General features: G+C 41.9%; 1 protein-coding gene across 2 annotated transcripts in view; it reads left to right on the forward strand.

Moving 5' to 3' along the window:
• Window positions 1–7147: 7147 nt before the first annotated feature.
• The window catches only part of zfpm2a (zinc finger protein, FOG family member 2a), a 117381-nt gene continuing 101105 nt past the window's right edge, over window positions 7148–23423 (forward strand). For both annotated transcript variants that reach the window (XM_085802857.1, XM_085802858.1), the window contains exon 1: window positions 7148–7626. In XM_085802857.1, the coding sequence (XP_085658983.1) occupies window positions 7587–7626 (40 nt within the window). In that variant the 5' untranslated portion in view covers window positions 7148–7586. The remainder of the gene's footprint in view (window positions 7627–23423) is intronic.

The following is a 23423-nucleotide window of genomic DNA, read 5'->3' on the forward strand; positions in this document are numbered from 1 at the left end:
ATTGTATGTTACTTTTTAATTACAGGAAAAATCTAACTTGTAAGATGATGGGCTGGAAGGTGCCATTGCATTGTTATTTTTTTTCATCCTCGTTTTCTGATTATGTGAGCTGGGCTCCTTTGCTAAGCGATGATAAGCAGAATTTCCATGTTCTCTGCATAATTAATCCATCTTTGCCTCTCTTCATGCCAACTCTGCCGTTATCGCCTGCACATGCCTGAATTGCAAAAGAATCCTCTCTTCAATTGGAACTTATTGATATTCTAAAAAAACTGGAAATCCTCAAATTTAAGCCACAGATTGTTAAATGGATTAATTTCGCGGCAATCGCAAGCATCTAACGCGGGGAGACAGGCAAAGCAAATTGAAAGTGTCTCCTGTTTGTGGAGTTTTAGTCCCAAATGATAGGGTTTATTGGCATGTTTTTTTCTCCATAGTCAAAAATTACCATTTATTTGCATGCCATAAAATACTTTTATATGGTTGAAAATTCAGAGGAATTTCTTTCAATGCCTGTCGTTGGCTTCATGATAACAACTTCAGCTTCCCACATCTGGACGCTTTTGATACTGGGTGAAAGGAATGTCTGAATATTTAATATTTTTATCTGTTTTCATCGATGGTTTCACCATTAAGAATGGCTCTGCTGTTTGCATGGAGCCTGGCAGATGTAGATTTATTTTCTGAGCTGTCTACGGCCTGCCTTTCTGTGAATATATTGATGCATTTTTCCATTTTGCTGTGCACTGATGCCTCTGCATATGTAATAAACCAGCAGACACACTTATAAAATACATCAAGAGACTGTATTATAATGCTGCGTTAAGATGTGGGTCTTCAGTTACTCATGCACATACAGGAAAAGGGGGGGAAATCAGCTACACATATCAAATATAATTTACTTGACCTCATAAAAAATGAATAATATTAAATCACAGGATGTCAAAACACATGAGGTGCTCGTGTCTAAAGCAGGGAATATGTTATTTGGACACTTGGCATACAAACCTCTGACTTACATACAAACAGTGATATATTGAAACATGGACACGATCACTGCTGTGAGATATACTCTCACTTACAATGCACTGCACATATTAGACAGCAGCAAAGGACTAACACTATGGTTTAACCTGAATGGTGCAAGTCTAAAAGACAGATACCAGAAATTATGAATATCAATGAAGAAGAAAAATAGAAAAACCCGGCTCATTTAGAGGCCAAAGATCTTTAGAAGTGCTCTTCCTCTGGTCAGTGAGGTTGTTACATTCAATATTCAGGGGGGGAAAAAACAGATTGGATGAATTAAGTGTTGCATGACAAGCAGAAAGTGGCTTTTTCTTTGCAAACTATGATGATTCATGAGAAATTCATGTTTGACTGTCTCAAAAGCCAAAGCTATTTCTATTTACTCTTTTTCCCCTTCCTTGCAGTAGAATAAATGTATGTTTCAGTGATATATGAGTTGATTTTGTTAATTTTAGGCCAGTTTTCTGTGGATGTAATATAATGTACTGTAATTTGTCCATGCAGCCTGGGAATAGCTGGATGACACAAAAACAAAAAACACTTCATTCATTAATACGCAGGGATTATATTCACTTTATCACAAATGAATGATAATTATAAAACATTCAGTATTATGCAGTTAACACATCTGAAAACTGACTTATTTTTCACATTACATTAACATTAACTCAGATCAAATCCATCTCACACATTCACCTGTGTTCGAGGCCCTAAAGGCTAAAAAGTAAATACTGCGGAGAAGTGACATCCGATCAATTTCTGTGACTTTTCATTTATTTGTGAATTATATATTTATAAAGATATTATTAAAATTACAATTTTACAGTAGAAATGGAGTCTGTAAATCTCCTCGTGGATATCAGATTTGACTATCATAAGGTCATTTCGGGGTAATGTCCATCACTCATTCATGTATTCATTCATTCATTCACTCCACAGGCTGCATTCCCTCACCTCCCACCGTCAGAACAATTTTCCCCTCTCTTAATAATGCAACACTATTATTTTAAGAAATGAGCTCCTTGCAACAAGAAGGGATATTTATGATTTTAATCCATAAAGGGCTGGTTATCCCCTGGAGGCGTTACAATCTCAGCTTTTGACCACATAAAAAGACAGTGTGATTAGCAGTAAGAATATACTGCCCCGTGGTTCTCTCCTCCTCCTCCTCCTCCTCCTCCTCCTCCTCTTCCTCTACAAAAAGGCTTTATTTACAGATTTGCACACTCCCATTGGGAGGAGCATAGTTTGTTTATCCCACCCTCTTTTAGCATTTTCATCCCCTCCATGGACTCGAACGTTTTTGGTGTAATCTTAAGATGTTTTGAGGTTGTGTGGCATTTTTATTTATTTTATTTTTAGTCTTTTTTTTTTTTTTTTTTTGAAGGTCTCGTCGTTTTTTTGTTGATGCTTTGTTTTCGGAGTGCACTGCACATTTTATATCTCTCCTGGTAAATGGAAGGGATGGGTTGGGGAAGGAGATGGGAAAGGGGGGCACTGGATGGTGGTGCGGAGAGCGAAGCCTCCCTGGAAAGAGCTGGCGCTGAGGCCTCCAGGGCCGCGGGTGGTTTTGGCAGCTCGGCCAGCGGAGTGGGCACTCTCTCAGACATCTGTTTGCTCACTGCTGCTGGAGCTGCTGGCTGGATCGACAGGGGTGGAGGGGGTGTTGGTGGAGGGGTGGGGGTGGTGGAGAGCTGGAGCGTTGAGCCACAACCAGCACCAACACCAGCATCTTACACAGGACAGACGACAGCAACTCAACAACACAGCTATTAAAAGTCATGAATCAGAATAATGTGGAGTTTTGTCATGTGGACGAGTGCTTTCAGTGCTTTGGTAAAGCCGGGGCCATTCAAGGACACATGCTTGAATAGAAAACTTAGAGAATTGTGGGATATTAAGCAAAAATATAAAATATAGCAATACTGTATAAATATTGTACAGTTTGGAGTTTATACTGAACAACTTTCTGTTTTCTACCCAAAGAGCTGAACACATATATATATACAGTATGTGCCACCCCCCTTACTCACCCAACATCACTTTACACCACACACACACACATGGACCTCACATCCTCTGGAGACAAACCAATCCCCAACAGCCAGAGGGTGACACCACAGCCGGCAAAACTCATAACACTGATGTCCAAGTTGAGCTGCTGAGGCTGCTCTTTAAGGATGGAGTTCCTGTCCAAACGATGGCTGTCACTCCCAGCGCCACTGGACATGTGTGTTCCCTTAAAGAAATCAGCCCAGTAATTTGTCATGCCAGACACCCTGAGATATTACTCAGTCAGCAGAGCAGCTCACCTAAACAGTGCAAGAGGAAGGCTGCTGTTATTGTGCCAATAATTCAATTCAGGATTGTTATAAAATTAACACAGTACCAGGATAACACTGTTTCTTTTTTTTACTTTTAACAACAGTGAACACCTGTTCAGGGTTATGGCACAATTAGATAATTTAAGAAGTAAAAGTGTTGACTAATTGTTGCACTGTTACCTTGTTACTACACGATCGCATGACATTTAGGTGAGGAAGGGAAATGAACAGGAGCGGTGGGGGTCAGGTAGAGAGGGGAGGTTATGATTTTTTTTTTTATTTGGATGAAGGGAGGGTAAAATATTTTTGCGAGGACACAGGAAGGTCCTTAAACTCTCGCTCCAATAAAATATTTATTTTATTCTTCCTTTATGGGATTTATAACAATTAAATGTATGGTAATAAAGCACATTTTCCATATTTGGACAACAAGCCTGTCTGTATATCAGCCCTTTCCAGTGTATCAATTTACTGTACAGTACATATAACATAAATACGGTATGTGTTCTGAGAAACTGAAAAGAAATGGATCTTTGTGCGTTATATGTACAGAAAGCAGGTTATTTTCCTCTAACCTTCAGGAGCTCCTGCCTTTACAAGGTACAGGCTACTATAGAGATAAACACGTCAAAAAAATGTTCAATGCGTTGTACAGAACAAAGAATAGAAAGCAGGAATGGCTTGAATATTTGGTCAACAGGATGCATCTTTTTTTATTATTATTACATTTTCCATATTTCTGGTAGAGTAACTGCTTCTCCCAGGCTCGCTGTGGGATTTGGTGGCCGTGTGAATAATGTTCCATAATTTTAAGGTTTTGTACCAATTCAATAGTCTCATATTTTATGATATTGAAAGCAAGGGCTGTTGTGTTTTTTTTTCCAGAGTCAAGGGAAGAGTCTTAGAGTAAATATTAATATTGCTGCAGTGTTTTAAAAGACATGGACTATACAGTAAGGTGCAGCTGCCTCTTAACCCCCCAAGTATTTTTTTTGTAGATCTTTGCTATATTATTAGAAAAGTAGGTTAGAAAAGACTATAAATGATGAGTTTGTGCACCATGCCACCTATAGTGCATGGTGCAGCAACAGTGTTTAAGTTCAATGTAAAATCCAACTGAAACTAAAGAAATAGTGATGAACATCAATATCAATCAGGTTGATCTGATTGGAAAGTGGTCAATGTATAACAAAACCTCATCATTTAATTTCAGAATTTTAGTATCACAAAATATTTAGCATCTCTGGATTAGTAAGATGTAAGAGTACGATGTACTTTATTGTCCCTTTCAGGGAAATTTGACTTGGGCGTGAAGTGCATGGTGCATAGGTAGGCTACCATTAAAACCACAGGACAGGCTACAACAGAACAGTAGTCACAGACAGTTACTGTAAATATAGCAGCAAGAAACAACAATAGGCATGCATCAGTGCATTTTGAGTTCAAGTAATGGGAAACAGCACATTTCATTGCACAAATCAATCATTAGTAAGATAAAATAGTAAAAACCAAGTAGTAATAAAAATTGTTAAATTAAAATTTTAACTGATAACCTAAAAAGAAGGCAACACTGGCAGTGTAGACTACCTCAACCTACTTTTTGTTCAGTCGTGACACAGAGGTAGGGATGAAGGATAAGACATACACAGGTCATTCACCTGCTGACACGGTATAACACAAGTGTAATGTAGAAGAACTTACTACTGTGAATGTGAAACATGTTTTTCTTAAGAATGAACATGACGGAGCCACCGGACAGCCCACCTCCACTGCCCTCACACTGAATGGCATTCCCCAAATGTGACTTGGCAGTTCTAATCAAATGATTTAGCACATTAAATCACCCTTTCCCCCTGTAATCAGATTATGTGGGTGCACTGCGCCGCATCTCCACAGCATACAGTATACCTTAACCTATTAATATGACCAACCTTGTGTCAGTGATTTCCCCTGCGATGGAAACAGTATCATGTTAATTATCACAACCATCTGGTCCAAGCAGTGAAAAAAGAGCTTTCTCTTCCTCTCGCAGATTTGTACCTGTCAATCAAAGATGGCTTCAAACAAGCCACTGGGGCTCAGGAACGGCAGAGAAGAACCATGCTCCAGTCTCAGAGGATTTAGGAGTGGCGTTAAATTAATCTTCAGCTGGCAATTTGACTCTCCTCTCTCACTATGTTGTTGCTCTTACCACAAATCATTATTAATTTTGGTGCTGGGTTCCTAATATGGCCAGTGAAACGCTATTTATGGCTGTTTTTAGTGTGGTAGTTTTGGAGTGTGTGGGATTTGCTTCATTTTTAACCATCTAATAAGTTGCAATCTAGCCCAGAGTTTATCTAATGATTGTGTAACTAAATCTTCACTTTCATTTTTTTTTTTCATCAAACAGTTTTTCTTTGTTTTGAATAGATCATCGTTCCCTCATTCCTTCAGAGAAAAAGGGTGTGCACTGGTGTGAGGAGGCTGAGATAATGAAATGATTCACCGTTCGTGGCTGTCACTATCCCATGACATCACCGTGTTTGGATCCTGACCAAAGCTGTACTGTATGTGAGGAGGGAGGAAAGAAGAAAGAAAGAAAGAGCGAAATAAATAAAGAAAGACAGAAAAACTTTAGCCACCAGAGGACAGGAGGAAGAGACAAACTGAGGAGGCTCGCAAGACAGATGCTTTCCTCAAGGTGAACCGCCGCTGACCCGTCTGCCACATAAATTATTCTGTAGTTTCAGACTCCATTCCAAAGTTGTGGAATTGGGTTACAAGATAATTTCACAGGCCACTTGCTTGTCTTCCTTGGCAGTCCAACTGGCTAATTGAGAGGAGTGATTTCCAGTTTGGGCAACTATTCAGAACATGGCAGTCAAAATCTGAATGATTTGAAGCCCTCTCTCTCTCGCTCTCTCAAAAAAAAAAAAAAAAAAAATTCTGAATATTTTTCTCGTCCCTATAGGCAGACTAATTGTAGCCAAGTGGAGCTGCTCACGTTGTGATCGGCAGTCTATCAAATATTGATATATAAACAGAAGGGGAAAAAAGCATTTTCTCCTGGAAATTCAACGTGTATCAAATTGAATATTTCACAACAAAAGGTCAAACATATTTATAACTGTGAGGTGCAGAGAGTTGTTGTGTGTGTTTTAAAAAAAAAAGAAAAAAAAAAGAAATGTAGACAGGAGACACCTGATCCAGCTTTTGTCCAAGAGGTCAAGTCATCTGAAGTCACAGTATCTCAATTCATGATCAACTCTCAGGGTGCATCATGGGAAAATGAGTAGCCAAGCAGAAAGTGGACTACTGTGTTTAACCAGTATGGCTTCACATTTTGTCCAGCAGGATCACAGTACTGTAAATTACCCTGTTAGGCTGTGGTGGTGGGTAGGAGGTGGGGGGTGGGGGAGCTCTCTCTTTATCACCCCCCCCCCCTGTTTTGTTGCATGTTAACATCTACATGTTAAAGCAGCAGGGTCATAAAGAAAAAAGGCGTGAGACACAGTTTTACCTGAATGTGTTGTGCAAATGTGTTTGTTTGTGTTGTCAGTGTGATGATGCTCCTTGAAGATCACGGCTGGAGCGGCAGTTTGTCTCCATCTCTGTTGATATTTACCCCAAAAAACACAGGCGCTAATTAGGGGATGTAGGGGGGTGGTGGGGGGGTAGAGGGGACGCTAATTAATTAGTGGGAGTTAAAGTAATTGTGGATCAAGTGAAGTTCACGAAGCCGCGCGGCTACGGTACCCGGGGAGGAACAAACGTTATCTTCAAACAAAAGCGCGAAACGCTTTCACCTCCCCAGTCAGTCCGTGCGGATCGCGTCGAAGTGCAGCCTCATCACGGAGAACGGTGCTGAGAAAGAGTGTGTGTGTGTGAGAGAGAGAGCGAGAGAGCGACAGAGAGAGGGAGCGAGAGAGAGAGAGAGCGACACACACACAGAGAGAGGGTGTGTATGTGTGTGTGAGGGAGAAAGAGAGAGAGAGAGAGAGAGTGAGAGAGAGAGAGTGAAAGCCAGAGCCAGAGCCAGAGAGACGAGAAAGATAAAGGAAAGACAGACGGAACGATAGACTTGTGCGTAAAAAGTACTGGTGCCCCCTTCTTCCTCTTCTTCTTCTTCCTTTTTCTTTCTCAATTTCCATCAGACAAAAAAAGCCCCCAAAAATCGGCTGCTTGGATGAACCAAAACCTATCGATCTGTCAGTACTACACCTGGATTCACTGACCAGCCGCACAGCAGGCATGTCCCGAAGGAAGCAGAGCAACCCCAGGCAGATCAAACGTAAGTTTCTTTTTTTTCTTTTTTGTGTGGATGTTGTCTCGCCGCTACACCGCGTTTCCAAGCTTATTAGAGTTTGCACAATATTGTAATGATAAGTGACCACAGTGAAGCCGATTCAGCAGCAGCGCTCAGCTCTCGCCACTCATGTGTTGCCTGTCACGGTCCACACGCTCCTCTCCGGTCTCCCTCCTGCACGTATTTACTGTGTGAGCGTGTGTGTGAGTGTATATGTGTGTGTGTGTTTTTGAAGATGTGATGTAGAATCCAAAATCCCACGGTGCTGCTGGCTGAAAAAGTTTCACCGTCGCTGCTGCTGCTGCTGCCAAGTTGTAGCGAAATGAAGTTATTTGCTTTTGCTTTGTGTGTTTGATGTGACGCTATTGTAGTTTCCATCCAAAATTGTGTATCTGTGCATCACTTTGTCTGAACGTGCAGACTCCTATCCTGCAAAAAAAAAAGAAAGAAAAAAGAAAGAAAGAAAGAAAACCAACAACCTTTATTTGTGCCAATTGATCAGCGTTAATTATAAATCACAGGCCGGTAATTAAGAGTGAAGCTGCAGCACGAGGTTGGGATTTAGAGGCCGACTTGTATTGCTGTTAAATGTTTTTATTTGTGACACACAGACACACGTGTCTCATACACACACACACATACACACTCACACCAACTCCTTCACACACTCGTCATTTTCCCCATTTTCCCACACACACACACACACTGTCTTGCAGGTGTACACAAATAGGCTATGTACACACACACTTTTACCAAACTTGACAGTGCAGCTTGTAAACAGTGGATTATAAATATTGATTGATAGTTGCACCTCGTGCTGTTGCAGGAAAACAGCAGAGGCAGTTGAAGCATCTTTTTAATTTTAATTGACTTGAAGTGAGGCTTTGCTCTGGGGACCAGAGTTCACCTTCCCTCTCAGCTACACACTTTCCTCATATTTGCTTTTCAAATATAGATGAACATTTTAAACGACTTCGCCCCAGAAATAGAAATATAGAGCAGTGTTATTTGTTTTTAACGCAGGGTATTTTAATGAAGTGTAACCTGGTGGCCTGCATTTATTCAGAAGTGTGTCATGTTCACATTTCTGCTGCATTTTTAGTCAAATTGAATATTTTTTAGAAAAAGGTTTTAACACAACTTTAAATATTTTTAATGCTTTTAACGTGCCTGTGCATCATTCATAAATATGTACACACACACATACTCATGCACAAACACCCACACACACATAAGCACATGGGCATAAACACACTCTCACATTACAAATACAGCTGATGTGTGTGTGTGTGTGTGTGTGTGTGTGTGGTGTGTGTTCTCCACTGTGTGCTGCTGTGGTTAGTTTGGGGTCAAAATATCAAATATCAAACCACATGCAGCAGTTTGTAGGACGTCACTGTCACACTGTTTATATGGGCTCCAAGACAATTCAGAACTAGGGCAAAACTTGAGTGTGTGTGTGTGTAAGTGTAGCTGTAGGCGTGTGTGTGTGCGTGTTTGCATATGTGTGTGTGTGAGCTCACATGCATGAATTCATGAGGCTGTGTTGGTATACAAGAGCTTTTTATTACATTTGTGTCAGACAGACTGAGTCACAGAGGAGACTTGGTGTCACCTGCTTTTATTTCCACGCAACTATAACTGCTCACTTTTATTTACTTATATCGCTTTACACGTAAACTTTGATATTTATGTCCTTAAAAAGTTTTTAAAGTTTTTAATGCAGTGTTATTGTTTATAGTCTGGATTTTGTAATATTTTTTTTCTTTTTTTTGTAGGCAAAGAAAATAAGATTTATCTTAATTTGTAATTCTGCATTGTAGATTTTGCTAATATGACAATTAATTAAAAATAATTAGCTTTTTGGGTTATTTTTTAAAACAACCTTTTTTGTCAAATTCAATCATAGTTTTTACTGGAAAACACATTGTTTTTAATATTTTATGGATAAATCCACATATTACCCACACAGTTCAGAGATGTTGGTACAGTACAGTTCTCTTAAACTCTACTGGGAGAAGAGAAATTATTATTTTGAACAAACAACTTTTATGTTAAAAATCTCTGAGTTCATTTTTCTGTTTTTATTTCGCTGGCATCCACCGTAAACACCGCAACCATTTCTAATCAACAAAGAAGCACGACACCACATGACGTGATAGGCCCACTCATCTTTGGACCAATCCCATCGTAGCATCCAAATTTTTGTTGTTGAGCAAAGGAACGTCGAACGTTCGTGGTAACGCTTTCGTCACTGTGACCCGGCCTTGTGTGAATTAGTATGTCATGTGTAAGATCTTGTTAATACTGAGCCGGTGTGCAGCCGTACTGTATAATCAAGCTCTAGTTAGAAACAGAAAGGTCACGGGGAGCCTAGATCCTCTCCTCTATACCCCGGGAACTCTGGGAAAAAAGGCCGAGGAGGCACACTGCACAGAAAGTCAGCACAGACAGTCATTCTAAAGGACAAAAAGGTTGTTGGGCGCAGCCCCCCCTACCTCCCCCCACCCCTCCCCTGCATACATTGGGCCGTTATCTAAAATTGTGATTTATGCAGTATTTTAATATTTTGCTTATTCTTTCCCCTTGGGTGCTCTCTGAGCGGTGATAAAAAGGCGATGCTGAAAGAGCACCATTAATTTGCTCCGATGACTGGGGAGATAAGGCCAGATAATGGGAAAGATAAGCAGAGAAGATATACCATCAGAAACCCGATTATTACCATTAAAATTCCAGCCCAGCAATCTGCAGCTGGCTGATAATTCCTTCTCCGTTTCCACCACTTTGGATGATAAGGCAAAAAATAGTCACTCAGTGCTCCTTGATTAGGCTGCCTGGATATCCCGATAATACAGTGATAAATTATGTATTTTCCCCCCTTGTTTTTTTTCTGCGAAACGTTACATCTGATTTTTTTTTATATATATATATATATAAATATATATTCCTGGGCCCCCCTCCTGTATCCCCCTCCCCTTGTTGCTTTTTCTAAGAAAGCGAAAAACCCCTATACACTTTTATTGTAATAAGAGTTTGATAGAAAGAGGAGATAGTGGTGGAGGTGTTTTGTGTGGGAGCACATATCAATGTTATCAGCTCATCTCCCAGGGCCAGCTGCTAGCTGCTGTTGTTTTTAGCCTTATCACCCCGTGCCAATATGCCAATAAATTGCCCAGATTGTTAGCTGTTCCAAGGCAGGTCAGTAGAATTTGACAGGAATGATGAAAATATCGCTGATGCTCTGCGGATTGCGATTAGCTGCTGTAATATGATGTGTGAATTCCACCAAGCTCCCTCTATCCTCTCCTCTCCCTCCCTCCTCTCCTCCCTGTCCTCCTCCTCCTCCTCCTCCCCCCTCGTCCCCCCAACCTCCTTCCACACACACACACACACACACACACACACACACACACACACACACGTACCCCCCCCTCTCCTTCGTCTCTCCCCGGCTGCTGGTGGTGTCCATACCTCTATTCGTACTGAGAGGAGAACATTTTGATGCTTAATAGGAAGGAAAGATATGAACAGGCTGAATTGAAACCAGGACCCTCAGAGTAATTTTTCTGTAAAATTGCCCCCCAAAGTTTCACGGCGTAAAGGGGAATCTGGATGATGTAGGGAGCGTGCCTCCACCAGTGTTTATGGGAACATATTGAAGCGGCCCTCAGAGGCCATGTGCGGACATCTAATGTCAAATGTGCTTATTAAACTGACTTAGTGTTCTCCCCCCTTTACTGTTGTCTTCACCATATGGACCGTCTGAGAATTCATGTTGCTTCCCTTGGCTCTTTCACTCGACTCTGTCCAACCAGAATCAAGCACCATACTGTAGTGATTATACTGCTCTTTTACTGTAAGTTTGTGTATAGCACCCGAGCGGCAAGTGCTCAAGTCCCCAGAGCTCACCACTGTGTCACACTGTCAAAATACCTAATCTGTGATAGCGATAGTGATCTCACATCTGTAAAGCTGGTCCACTGTGGTGTACAGTTATTTCTCTTTTTTTTATATTTAATTCTTACCTATAATACCATGTGGAAGCAGCTGGAACAGGGGCCAGGGATGTTGTGGTAAATATTGCTTTTCCCCATCCCATTTCCGTAGATGCATTGTCTCACTGATATATTTCATATTATGGCCTTTGAGGAATATGATGCAGGAGAAAAAAACATTTAATGCAGAAGCCTGGGTGTTATTTGGTTGTAATTGTTTCCTGCAACAGAATGCACTGACCTTTACGTTAGCTTAAATCCAATGCATTGTGCATACAACCCTTGGATTATAATGATAATAATAATAATAATTCCTGAACTAGTCAGTTTGGAGCTGAACTACAGCCAAGCAAGCCTCTGTGCTCGAGCTAAAAATCTGCTTTTTATCGTAGCAACCATTTTTTCCATCTCTGCTCTACAGTTAATCTCTCCAACTCCTTAGCATAAGGCCACTTTATGTAACGTCAGAACACTGTTTATCATATCAGGTGACATTTCTATCTTTGAGGGGCATTTATCAGAGGCAGATTACAGTAGTAAGGGATAAGGGGAGTGTTTACTGAATTGACTGCCAAAACCCTGTATCTGAATTTGTCTGTATGTTTGCTTGTGTATACATTTGTGCATGTACAGTTTGTGCGATGAGCATGTGGCTATGTGTTTTAGCAGAGGGATCAGAGCTGTTAGTTTGACATTTTTCTTTTTTTTTTTTTGGTTGTTGTTGCTGTGTTTTTTTCTCAGGGAGCAGACTCCTCATCCATATTTCCTACAACTTAGCTCAGCTCTGCTTCTTCTCTCGCATATGGAAAGAAAGAGTGCTGATGCTGGGGGAAGTCGTATACACTTGCGTTTCACCCTTGGCCCGCAAACGATGGCAGTCAGATGTTTTGGGGGTGTAAAATCAAAAAAAAGTGTTTGCATGCCAGCCTCCCTGTATATTTAAGGGTCTCTCTTTCATTGGGTGACAATCACGCCGTGTCTCTTGTGTTTCTCTTGTTGATTTCTGTCAGAAGAAGAATGGTTGTTGAATGCCAACTTTCCCTCAAACATCTGTTCCCTGCCAATAACAGCTTGTGCCGTTGCCTCGTCTTAGCTGAAGGATCCCCAATTGCCTCCTCACTTTTGACACAAAACAACAATGCAGATGAATGTCATCTCCTTGTAATGTTTTTTCCTGTTGTGTCTAAAGTAAAATGTTTTTTTTTTTCCTCCGTATAATGAAAGGCTTTGTGCTCGTGTAGTGCAGCTATTACTTGCTTATATCACAGGCTTTTTTCTCTGCTATAGGGAGAGGAATGTATGGCAGCTGCTGTTTTCCTTTGTTGAAAAACTGTGCTGTGTGATGTGTGTGATGAGCTGGGGTTGGCAGTGGATGGACTGACGGTGCCTAATCCTGCCCTCTCTGTCGCTGCAGCTCGCAGTGCCTGGACAGCAGTGTGAAATGTGGGCAGGGTGGCTGCAAAGGTGGAGGTCACTTCCTCACGCAGCTTCCTCTTTATCTTCCTCTTTCCTGAATTCCACTGCTATTATTCCAATAACCGCTGGTTCAAGCTGTCAGCATTGTGTTTTCATTCAGGCTGTGTAACTGTTGTCAGTGTGAACAAAATGTTAATTTTAGAAATATGTGCGGATCAAAAACAAATTGTGCTCTGAGCTGCTGACTGTGTTCATGTGTATTTATTTATTTATTTTTTTTCTGTCCTCAGCCATATTCCTCTCTGTTTAGTTAGATTTTATATCAATGATGCCCACTGAGCCCCCGGGTAACAATTGACTTTCAGTCTGCTTTAAGTTAATAGCCTTGTCTCTTGCTTGTAGGGATCAATATCGGTATTAATTAATCACCATTATCAAGAGCAGGATCTAGTTCCATTTGTTGTTACATCAGCAAAATATCAATAGAGAAAGTGGACTCCCTGATCGTCATGGCAACTTCATCTCTTAGGTCAAAGAGAGTTTATCTTATCTTGCTGCTGAGAGTGGCAAACTGCTTAGGAATCTAGTTTAGACTCAAAGATCATCGATTTAAGCCTTTTTTCACCCCCACCTTGTTGTTTCAGGAGCGAGGGGGTGAAGAAGAAAAAAAAACAGAGAAAGGCAAGCATTCTAATCACAACAGAGATGTAAGATTTAAATATTGATGTCCAAAGGCCATTACAGCAAAGAGGGCCTCTGGTCTCGCTGTTGTTCAAGTACGTCCTTTTAAGACCCAGACAAAGCTTTGATTATCAGAGGTGTCACCGTGGAGTATGTCTGTATAGCTGACAATGTGGGACTGCAGGGGAGATCAGTTTCCTGCAGCCACCATCGCAGAATGTTAACAGAGCACACACTCCACATCCTGGTATTTCTCAAGGCCTCAGCCACAATATGTCCTCAAACTTAGTGTTTATGGAGCTCTTTATATGCTGTGATTACGCAAAGTTCTGCAGGGTTGAAATGACCGGGTCCACTATGGGTCGATCAGTCAATCAACAGAAAGTTCATTGGTAATGTATCTGCAATACATTTTTTAAGTAAGTTTTCCCTAAGTGTGTACAGTTTCGTCTGTGATCGCAAGCTGGATTTATTTTTGATTTTTTGCACTCTGATTTGACAAAAGCCAACAGATCAGTTTGGATCAGTGATCGGCAGAAATTACTTTAGATATGGATTTATTTAGATTATTGATTACGCTGAAACCCATTGACAAAGTCAAAGTTGAAACATCACAATATTCCATTACGTAAAAGTAAAGTAAAAGTCCTGCATTCAGAATATTGCAGAAGTAAAAGAGTAAGTAATGCTCCAACATGATTATTGTACATTATTTATTAGTTCAGCTGATCCATGCTCATTCGTCCAAGTAGCATTTTATGGTTGTAGTTGGTCAAAGTGGTGATACTGTATTAGTGCATATGCTATTTAGAATATAAAACAATTTTAAGATATTTTCTGCATAAAATAACAATATGGAAATATTTACAGCTTTATAGAGCAGTAAACAGTGCAGTATTTCAGTCTGAAAAGTATCACTGAACTAAGTTCACTACTGGAGTAAATGTGTGTGTGTGTGTTTTTGTAATTTCTTTTCTTTCCGCTTCACCAGTGTGCTGTTTTTGGGGTGGTATTTTTTTCTAGTGCATTGTGCGGTGCAATTAGGAATTTGTCTAATGAGTGGTCACTTTGTGTGTGTATTGTGCAGAGCAGAGGGTGGAGTAGTCTGTTCTCATGGGAACTTGGGTTCTAGTTTGAGCTGTTTGGGCAGTGGCAGGTCTGGGTGCTTGGATGTACCTCATCATGCTGCAGAATGCTCCTCAGGGTTGGAGCAGAGAGCAGGGGCACTGCCTGCTTTTTTTTTTTTTTCTTCCTCTTTTTGCCTCCGGGACACAATTGCCTCATTTAACATTCTCTATTTGGCCCCTGCCAAGAGGGGAAATAGCCAGGGTGAGTAAGAGAGGCCGCCACACATCATGAATTCTTCTTTCATTTAACTTGCACAGTCCCTTTTCACCTTGGTGATGCACATGGATCAGGAATGAAGATATTGCTCAATTAAGGGGATTTCTGAGGTTGCTCCTGAGGTATTGCAGTTATTTTTGTGCCATGCCGAGGTTTTGATGTTTCATGGATATGGATATTGGGTTCATCACATTTGTGTGATGATTTGACATTTCCATAGCACTGGAAGAGAAACAGCTCCGTGCCTGCATTAGGAACTGTATTCAGGATATAAAAGTCCAGGGATGGAAATGTGTCAGTCTCCCACTGCAGACACACAAATAACTTTTATTTCTGTACGATTCTTTTTGTTTATTTCAATTTAATTAGCCACAGTTAATCAAAACATTTTCATGGAATATGTCAAATTTGATATTAGGGTTTTGACTGAATCTTGGATGAGAGGAAGGAAAGGGACTCCTTGGAAATATGACTCACAATGTGCAGCAGGGATCGTCATGTTGTCAGGAATATACAGTAGAATTACTGGCCAAGCCTGGAGTTCGACTTCACCCACATAATGTAAAGACTGTTTCAGTAATTACAAAAATAAATACATGAGATGGAGATTTTTTTCTTTTTTCTTAAAAAGGGGAATATTGTGGCGAGCACCATTTCCAGAGCGGGAAAGAAGCTGGCACACCAGAAAAAATGACACCCTAATAGCTGCTCAGTCTAAATCTCTGGCTTGGCAGGAATTACTGAGGATGTGTTTGTTGAGGGGGGGGTTTGGGGAGAAGGGGGGCGGGGGGGCAGAGCGATGCACAACTTTGCATCGGGATGAAATGCACCAGGCTGTATAGTTAAGGAATAGGTGGCAACAGAGGATTAAGTAACAAGCTTTTCAGTTCAATTTGTACATCAGCATTTTCCAGCAGACAAATGGCACAAAACACACAGCATCTTAAGGGTTCAGTGGAAAATCACTAATGACAAAGCTTTGTAAATAGATAAACAATTTATGTCAAATATGCTGAAAATATAAAACAAACTTCAAAACATGTTAATACTTTAAAGAGGCTGTGTTTTGATTTGCACCATTGCAAAGCTGGTAAAGCTGTTGACAGCACAGCTTACACATCATGTGATCAGAGGCCATATCTGCCTGCACGCGATTAGCAAGGGAGCACTGCTACAGAAATAGCCACAATGGAAGCTGCACTCCTGTTGGAGCAGGTTGATGATGATCGATGATATTCAAGTAAATTATGCAAATCAGATTAGACGGCGTGCGTGTGTGTGTGTATGAGCGTGTATGAGCCATATCGGAGGGTGACGTAAGGAGTGACGTGCTGCAAAGTCCACGTCTCCTGCTTCTTATTATCCCGCAGCAGGCTGTGTGAAGTGACAGAGTAAACATCCAGAGAGAAATGCAGCCACCATTATTTCAGAATCAGCCAATTTTCTCTCTCTGTGTATTTCAGAGAATGCTTATCTAGTAATTACTAAAAACTGTTGACATTGAGCAAGTGCTGTAGCCAACTAAAATGCCTTTTTGTCTTATGATATCAGATTGGATTTTTATCGCAGGTTCACGCAGTCATGCATTCCTGAAAACCAAAGATATCTCCCTCAAACTCCTCAGCTCCAGCATGAGTGTGGAATTAAGAGGCTCATGTTGAAAAACTACAATCATTACCTCCTGCATTCATTTCTGTGGTGAAATACTGATAATATGTTGTTTTGGTTTTTTTTCCCCTTTTGCCTCTGGTTCAGTCTGGGATGCGTCTGTGAATCCCTGAGACATACATTTGACCATAATCAAGTTTTTTTAAGCTTCAGAAACAGGATAACAACTGGGTCAGATGATAAGCCTGGGCAAAACAGGGGAAAAAAAGCCTCCTCTGATAGACGAGGAGAAAAATCTGATTGATTGATGTCTGCTGGCTTTGCCACCATCACAAGCCAGTTGACAGTTAGTTTGGGATCAGATGATTTCACTCTTAAAGATTGGGGTTGAGGGGAAGCTAGGCAAATATGAAGGACACAAAGGTCAATGGCTTCTCTCCTCCTCTCTGTATCTATCTCTCCCTCGCAATAGCTTGCTTTGACAAACTGTAATATGTTGCTAAGCTTTGTGGCAGCAGGACACATGGTCATAGTTTGTACAGTAATATCCTATTGCAGTAATCTCACAAGGAATGATTGAAAGTGCTGGAGGAATCTGGTACGAGCGGAGAGCCGTTGACATCATCAACTGCTGTGGACTGGCAGATGTCTCCTGACTTGTTTGAACTGAATTTTCCCATGGGATTGAATAAGTTAAACAACAGCTTTGACTCGCAGTGAATCTGTTATTGTAAGAAGGATCTGATAAGACGGCACTATATTATGAGTTTGTGTAGCAAAGAGGCCAAAAATGGAATCTCCACGGCGAGTGTCTCTCTGTGGTTTCGGAAAAAAAAAAGGCGAACATGGAACTGTGACAAAGGATGATTGGATGCATATTGTAAATAAACACCCAAGTCTTTCACCATTTGCCTCTCGCTCGCTCCGTTGTTCCATAAAGATGTTCCATGCTACGTTTTTATCTGTTTGCGCACGCTTTAGATCATGTATCACTGAGATGGAGTGATAAGGCCTGTTCTGGGTTTGACCCTGTGTGGCACAATAACAGTAACACTTGGATTAGGTTTCACCAAAACAAACGCTTGGGTGATTTTATTTTCTGTCAGTACCCGCCATAATATTGCCAATGTTCCTTAAGCCATTGTTACAGTGCTGAAATTTAATAAGACAGGCCTTGGGCGCCCATAGTGATAATATTAAATAGAAGGCCTTGGTTCCTGTGAGGGTCCATCTCTAATAGACATAACAGACATGTCCATTAGCTTTGTATGGGGCTGCTTTCAAGATCAAGGTCTCACTTGTAATGAAGTGGCTATGCAAATGCAAGTCAAATTCTACTATTGTGAATCACTTGTTTTAATCAAGTTTTCATTGAAAGAAATGTAGCCTCCATTCAGAGCCACTAACCAAACAATAAAAAAGGATAATCCGAAGACAATTCCCATCCAAATGAAACCGGACATCATTTAGGGGAAGAGACAACAACTCTTTGTTTGTTTGAAGTGGTTGATATGACAACCTTCTTGTCAAAGACTCAGGGCGAATAAAAGGGATTTGTAATTACCATAATTATCTCTTATATGTTTTCACCTAATGATGTCCATTAAAATGCCTGAGGCTTCATTTAGAAGACTGCCTCGCTGTAGGTTGGCATAGACTCATAATACAGCATGTTACATTACACAGTGCACAAGTAATGAACTTCTTTCATCAAAGATGTTTATCGTGCAAGTGCTTCTGGGGGGAAAAGCCAATATACTTCAGCTTTTTGTTACAGTTGGATTATAACAATTCTCATAGTTCCCACTTATCTTGCAAATTTTCTCCACATGTGATATCAACTCAATTGGCCTCATGTCTAAACAGGATGGCTCTCTAATCTAGACCGCTGTTCGTTTCATGTAAAACATCCCATTTTGTGGCTTAGGCTGGTGGCTGTCTTATCGTTACATAATTCACTGCCCTTTCCGTGATTTTCTTTGTGGCAATTTATTTAAATTCCCCCATGTTTATATATTTCCTTTCTCCTTTCATTCAAAATGATTGCCTTTCATAAGTTCAAAGACTCATCTTCAAGACTTTTGGTAACTTTATAGATAGGAATTCACAGTAGGGAGAAAGAAAAAGAAAAAGAAAAAAAAAGCTATTTTGTTGTAGAGCAGAAGAAGAGGGAGTGTTAGTGCATGTCCATCTGTGTCTCGAGGCCGAATCCAGAGGTTGAACTAACTCTGATCAGAGGTGCAGATATAGCACTCTAACAGTCCACACCTCAGCAGGTACAGCGTTTGAGAGATCATGCCTGAATACATCATGTGTGCTGTTCTGCTCCTGTGCTAAGGCCCCTCGGTCCTGTATGTGGCTCCGCTCCTGTGGTTGCTTTGGTCTTTGTCCGCCACCTATCAGCATATCAGCAGTGTCTCTGAAGCCCAGTTGTATAATGCACCATTTATGGCTTTGTGGAGGGAGATGGTGGTCGGGCGGCGGAATAGCTCCAGGCCTTCCCCTCAGTGAGTGGATTAACGGCGGCCTGCTTTAGCGCACTCTACCGCGGTGTGAAATCGGCCCCGCTTCGGCGCCGGCGATGAGGCTCTCTCTCTCTCTCTCTCCCTCCCTTCCTTCTTCTCTCCCTCTCTCTCTCTCTTTCCTCCCTCTCTCTGTTTCCTCACCTCCATGCAAAGCCTCTCCCAGCCATCTGTGAAATGTGGAAACTCTGTGTCTAAGTTGAGTTCAGATCCCATCCCCTCCGTCAAGCTGAGGCCAGCAAGCGAATGGGCAGGCAGTCGGCGGAGAGAGGGTTTGCAGGGGAGGAGAGAGAGAGAGGAGGAGGAGGAGGGTGGTGATGGTGGTGATGATGGTGGTGGTGGTGGTGGGGACCAGCTCACTGATGTCGTGCCGCGTGTGCAGGAACCCTGCCTGTTCTCCGCGGGCGAGTTGGAGGAGGGTCCAGGCCTGGGTGCCGGCCGAGAGATCTCTGGTTCCTGCTTGCAGGTCCAAATCCCCCCTCTGTGTGTGTCTGTGTGGAGGCGAGGCGGTGGCACAGCTCCCCTGAGCCCCTGCCCAGTCCTTTGAAGATAAGATGGTGATACAGAGTCCCTTTCGGTACGTCGCTAACCGATGGTCTTTGTGTGACACACATGCCTCTCTCTATTGGAGCCCGCAGCTAAAACACCTATGGTCTTTACTGAAACGAATCGGCTGTATGGCCTCGGGTCAAATTAGATTATGAATGGGTGACAAAATCCTAGATCATATGTTTAGGATATTTCTTTTTTTTTTTTTTTCACCATTTCATGCTGATACCGAGGAGTTCTGCTGTGGCTGATATTGTATTTCTATTTGATTTCCCTCCACTGAGAAGAATCACTTCCATGAATCCCCCCCCTCTACCACCACCACCACCACCACCCACCCCTTCATACACTCGCTGCTGACTTAATTTTTTCAGTTTTCCATGGCAACGAGTTGTCATCTTAACTCTGCTGATTTCTCTGCTATCTGCTCTGTATTGCTCTTGATCATGACAGTTTTTTAAACATGTTTCTCCTCTGCATTTATAACCTGATTTTGTGGCACTCGCAGGCCAATTCTACCACTTCTGGCTCTCCACAGCAGCTTTTCACGAGAGCGGCCATCATAATCAGGCTTTTGAATTATGAACTCAATATTCCCTTTACTTTTTTTTTCTCTCTCTATCCTGTGGCTTTGGGGTTCAGATCTGTGCATAATGTCTTGTGATTGCATGGCATTATGGTGGTTTGGAAAGCCCGGTCGAGGTCCAGCCACGCATCATCTTTCCATAGACAATGTGAATCTCTGTGTCTCTCTGAGCTCATCAGGGATGGGGCGTTGATTGCTTTTTGATACCCCTCCAACATGGATGAGGTCCTGCATACATCAGCTAATTAGAATGTACTTACACTGTGTGTGTTTGTGTGTGACAGACCCCACACTTCTCATCAGATCCTCAGCCCAAGTGCTCTAACCACACTCACTAAAGGCTTTATCAAATTCCCGACAAGGAAAGAAAAGCTATACAGTGCAGGGGCTGGGGCTTTGGCTCAGAGCGGGTGGGTGGGGGCCGTGTGTGAGTGTGTGTATCCGTGTGCGTGTGTGTGTGGGATTTGATGTCAGGGGAAAATAAAACACAGAAAACAAAAAGAGAATATATAATGACAGGAGTTATTTCAGTCTGCGGGTGTAACATTTAACTCTGAAACCCACTTTATATACAACACATATCTATTGACAGCTGCAGTATGAAAAGATGACTTTGTTTCAGAAAACACCAGCTAGCTGCTGCTCCAAACCACATGCAGTAAAGTTTAGCACAGTGGCAGCGCTGGTGTTTGCTTCATCCCGGTCTAGTTAGTGACCCTTTGCTTTGCTCAGAGCTGTGAATGGATGGTGCAGCAGCAGCAGCAGCAGCAGCAGTAGTGGTGGTGCTGGAGGTGGTGGGGAGGGAAGTTGCAGCAGCTAATTAGGCAGCACAAATGAGTGAGTGATATCATCCCGTCCACCTTGATGATATTACGGTGGTGGAGCATCACATCAGAGAAGGGAACCTGCTGGAGGAAAGTTTTACCGTTGCTTCGCTGACTTTTTTCCCGATTGCTGGGCATTTCAGCGAGGCCATATTAGTCAGGCACACACAGCAGTTTCTCTCTCTCTTTCTCTCTCTCTGCCTCACACACACACACACACACACACACACACACACACACACACACACACACACACACACACACACACTCCAGCAAGGCTCACCAAACCTAGCCCATGCTATGATCTGTGCAAGGTGCTGGGGCGTCTCTCTATATTTCACAAAGGCATCCTATTACACCCCCATGGCTTGTGGGGAACAGTGCACTGTGGTCTAGTCCCCGAGCAGCAGAGAATAAAGTGTAAGACATGGCACTGGAACAGAAATCTAACTGCTGTTTCCTCAGGTACTAATCTTGACTTGGATCTTAATTCCAATAAAGTGTTATTTTTTTTCACAGCGTAAGCCAGATCCAAAGCAAGAACACTCCACTCTGTATTTCTGCAGTCATACTTTATTGAATATCATTTCAGATAAGCGGTGTAATCCTTTGGGGGCGAAGTGATGTATATTGACCAGCTCAATGATAGCGACACAGTGCATGTCTCTGATCTGGAAGTGGTAAATAACGATTTGTGTCACCGCCTCAATCAAAACGGCGTGGAATATTGAAAAACGTCCTCATTGTTGTCGGTCGGAAACTTTGTCTGAATATTTAAAATGTGGCTGTCAGAGGCGGGGAGAGGTTGCAGGTAGATGTTTGGGTTGTGCAAAGCAAACAAAGTGGCTGGTGGAACGCCAAACACGCCAGCGGCTCAATGAATTTTTCCAGTCGATAAGTTCATCGCTTATTCAATCAGATCAGCTAAAACAATACAAGATGAGCCATCGGCCTGACACGGTGTGTTCAGTCATGTTCATCTGAAGCTATAAGTGTCATGTTTATGCAGGACTCCATCAGTCACTGTACGCAATGAGATTTAGAAGCAACGATACAGCAAAGCAAATATGCTCCATTACAAGTAAATACAAATAATGTATTCACAGCAAATATAGTTATGGTATACTCATATATCATAAATTGAATTGTATTCTTCCGAGACTATTTATTGATGCATTTAGATGTTTTTTTAGGTTAAATATAGTGTATATTTTTAGACAAATATTCAAATGTATAAAATCCACAAACTATTGTCACATAAATTATTAGTTCTGGCTGCAAAAACACCCGTAGAGCGAGTAGAAAGCTATTGTCTGTCACCTCCTCTCTAAACAGAGTGCTGTGGAGTTCAAGCAGTGAGCCGGGTCAGTCAGGTCACTGCGACACTGTTACAGACTCACCTCTCACAGTGAATGGGTTTCTTCCATCAGTAGAGAGCAGCCCTCTCTGCTCCCACATGCTTCATTTCATCAGGGTTTCTTTTATCTTGACCGGCCAGGCCCATGACCCCGAGCACTGATAGTCCAATAAGACTGCAAAGAGAGCATCACCGGGTCACTGTGGAGACTGAAACTGAACTTAACTGGGTTAAGTTTGCCTCTGCCATTAACTTTGTGTGTGTGTTTGTGTTTGCACATGTGTGCACGCGTTCATTGATTTCGCCGACCTGCACGTGTGTCTCGCCGAACTGTTTGAGCAAAAAAGTTCAGTCTGGGAACTTCAAAGAGAGTTTACTGGCCTGGCACATGAATGGTGACAGATTTAGCATGAAATACGTATCATGAACTAAATGCAAATTCATCTTTGAAGCATTTAAAAAGAAATATAGAATGTGCCAAAACCCGCTGTAGAGCTAACACATCTAATTCTTAAAACACAGGAAAGAAAGGACTGGCCATTATGCTCAGAACTGTTCAATTTCATGAGCCTGCAGAGGGTGCCATGTTTACTTTGCTTTGCATAGACGAAGAGAAACGCTCTGGGTTTCCTGTAAAGACAAACATGAAAGGAATCACCGAGAGTTCTTTAGGCCCTTTCTCTCGTGTTGTGTGTAATGCGGCTTCTTTACTGCCTAGGTAGTCTCTGCCACCTGACAGCCGTTTGAAGTCAGCAGAAGTCGACAATATTTGCTTTTCAGCAATTCTCGCCCACTGTGTCTCTCTGCTGCGTTTGAAAGTGTGACCAGTGTGGAGTCTATCAGTTCACTCCTGGGAAGGAATGGGCTCAAATTGGGCGCTTGGTCGTTTTTTTTTTGTCT

This window comes from Trachurus japonicus, chromosome 16 (assembly GCF_045865225.1).
Source record: "Trachurus japonicus isolate A0001 chromosome 16, Traja_1.0".
In the NCBI taxonomy this organism is placed as follows: Eukaryota; Metazoa; Chordata; class Actinopteri; order Carangiformes; family Carangidae; genus Trachurus; species Trachurus japonicus.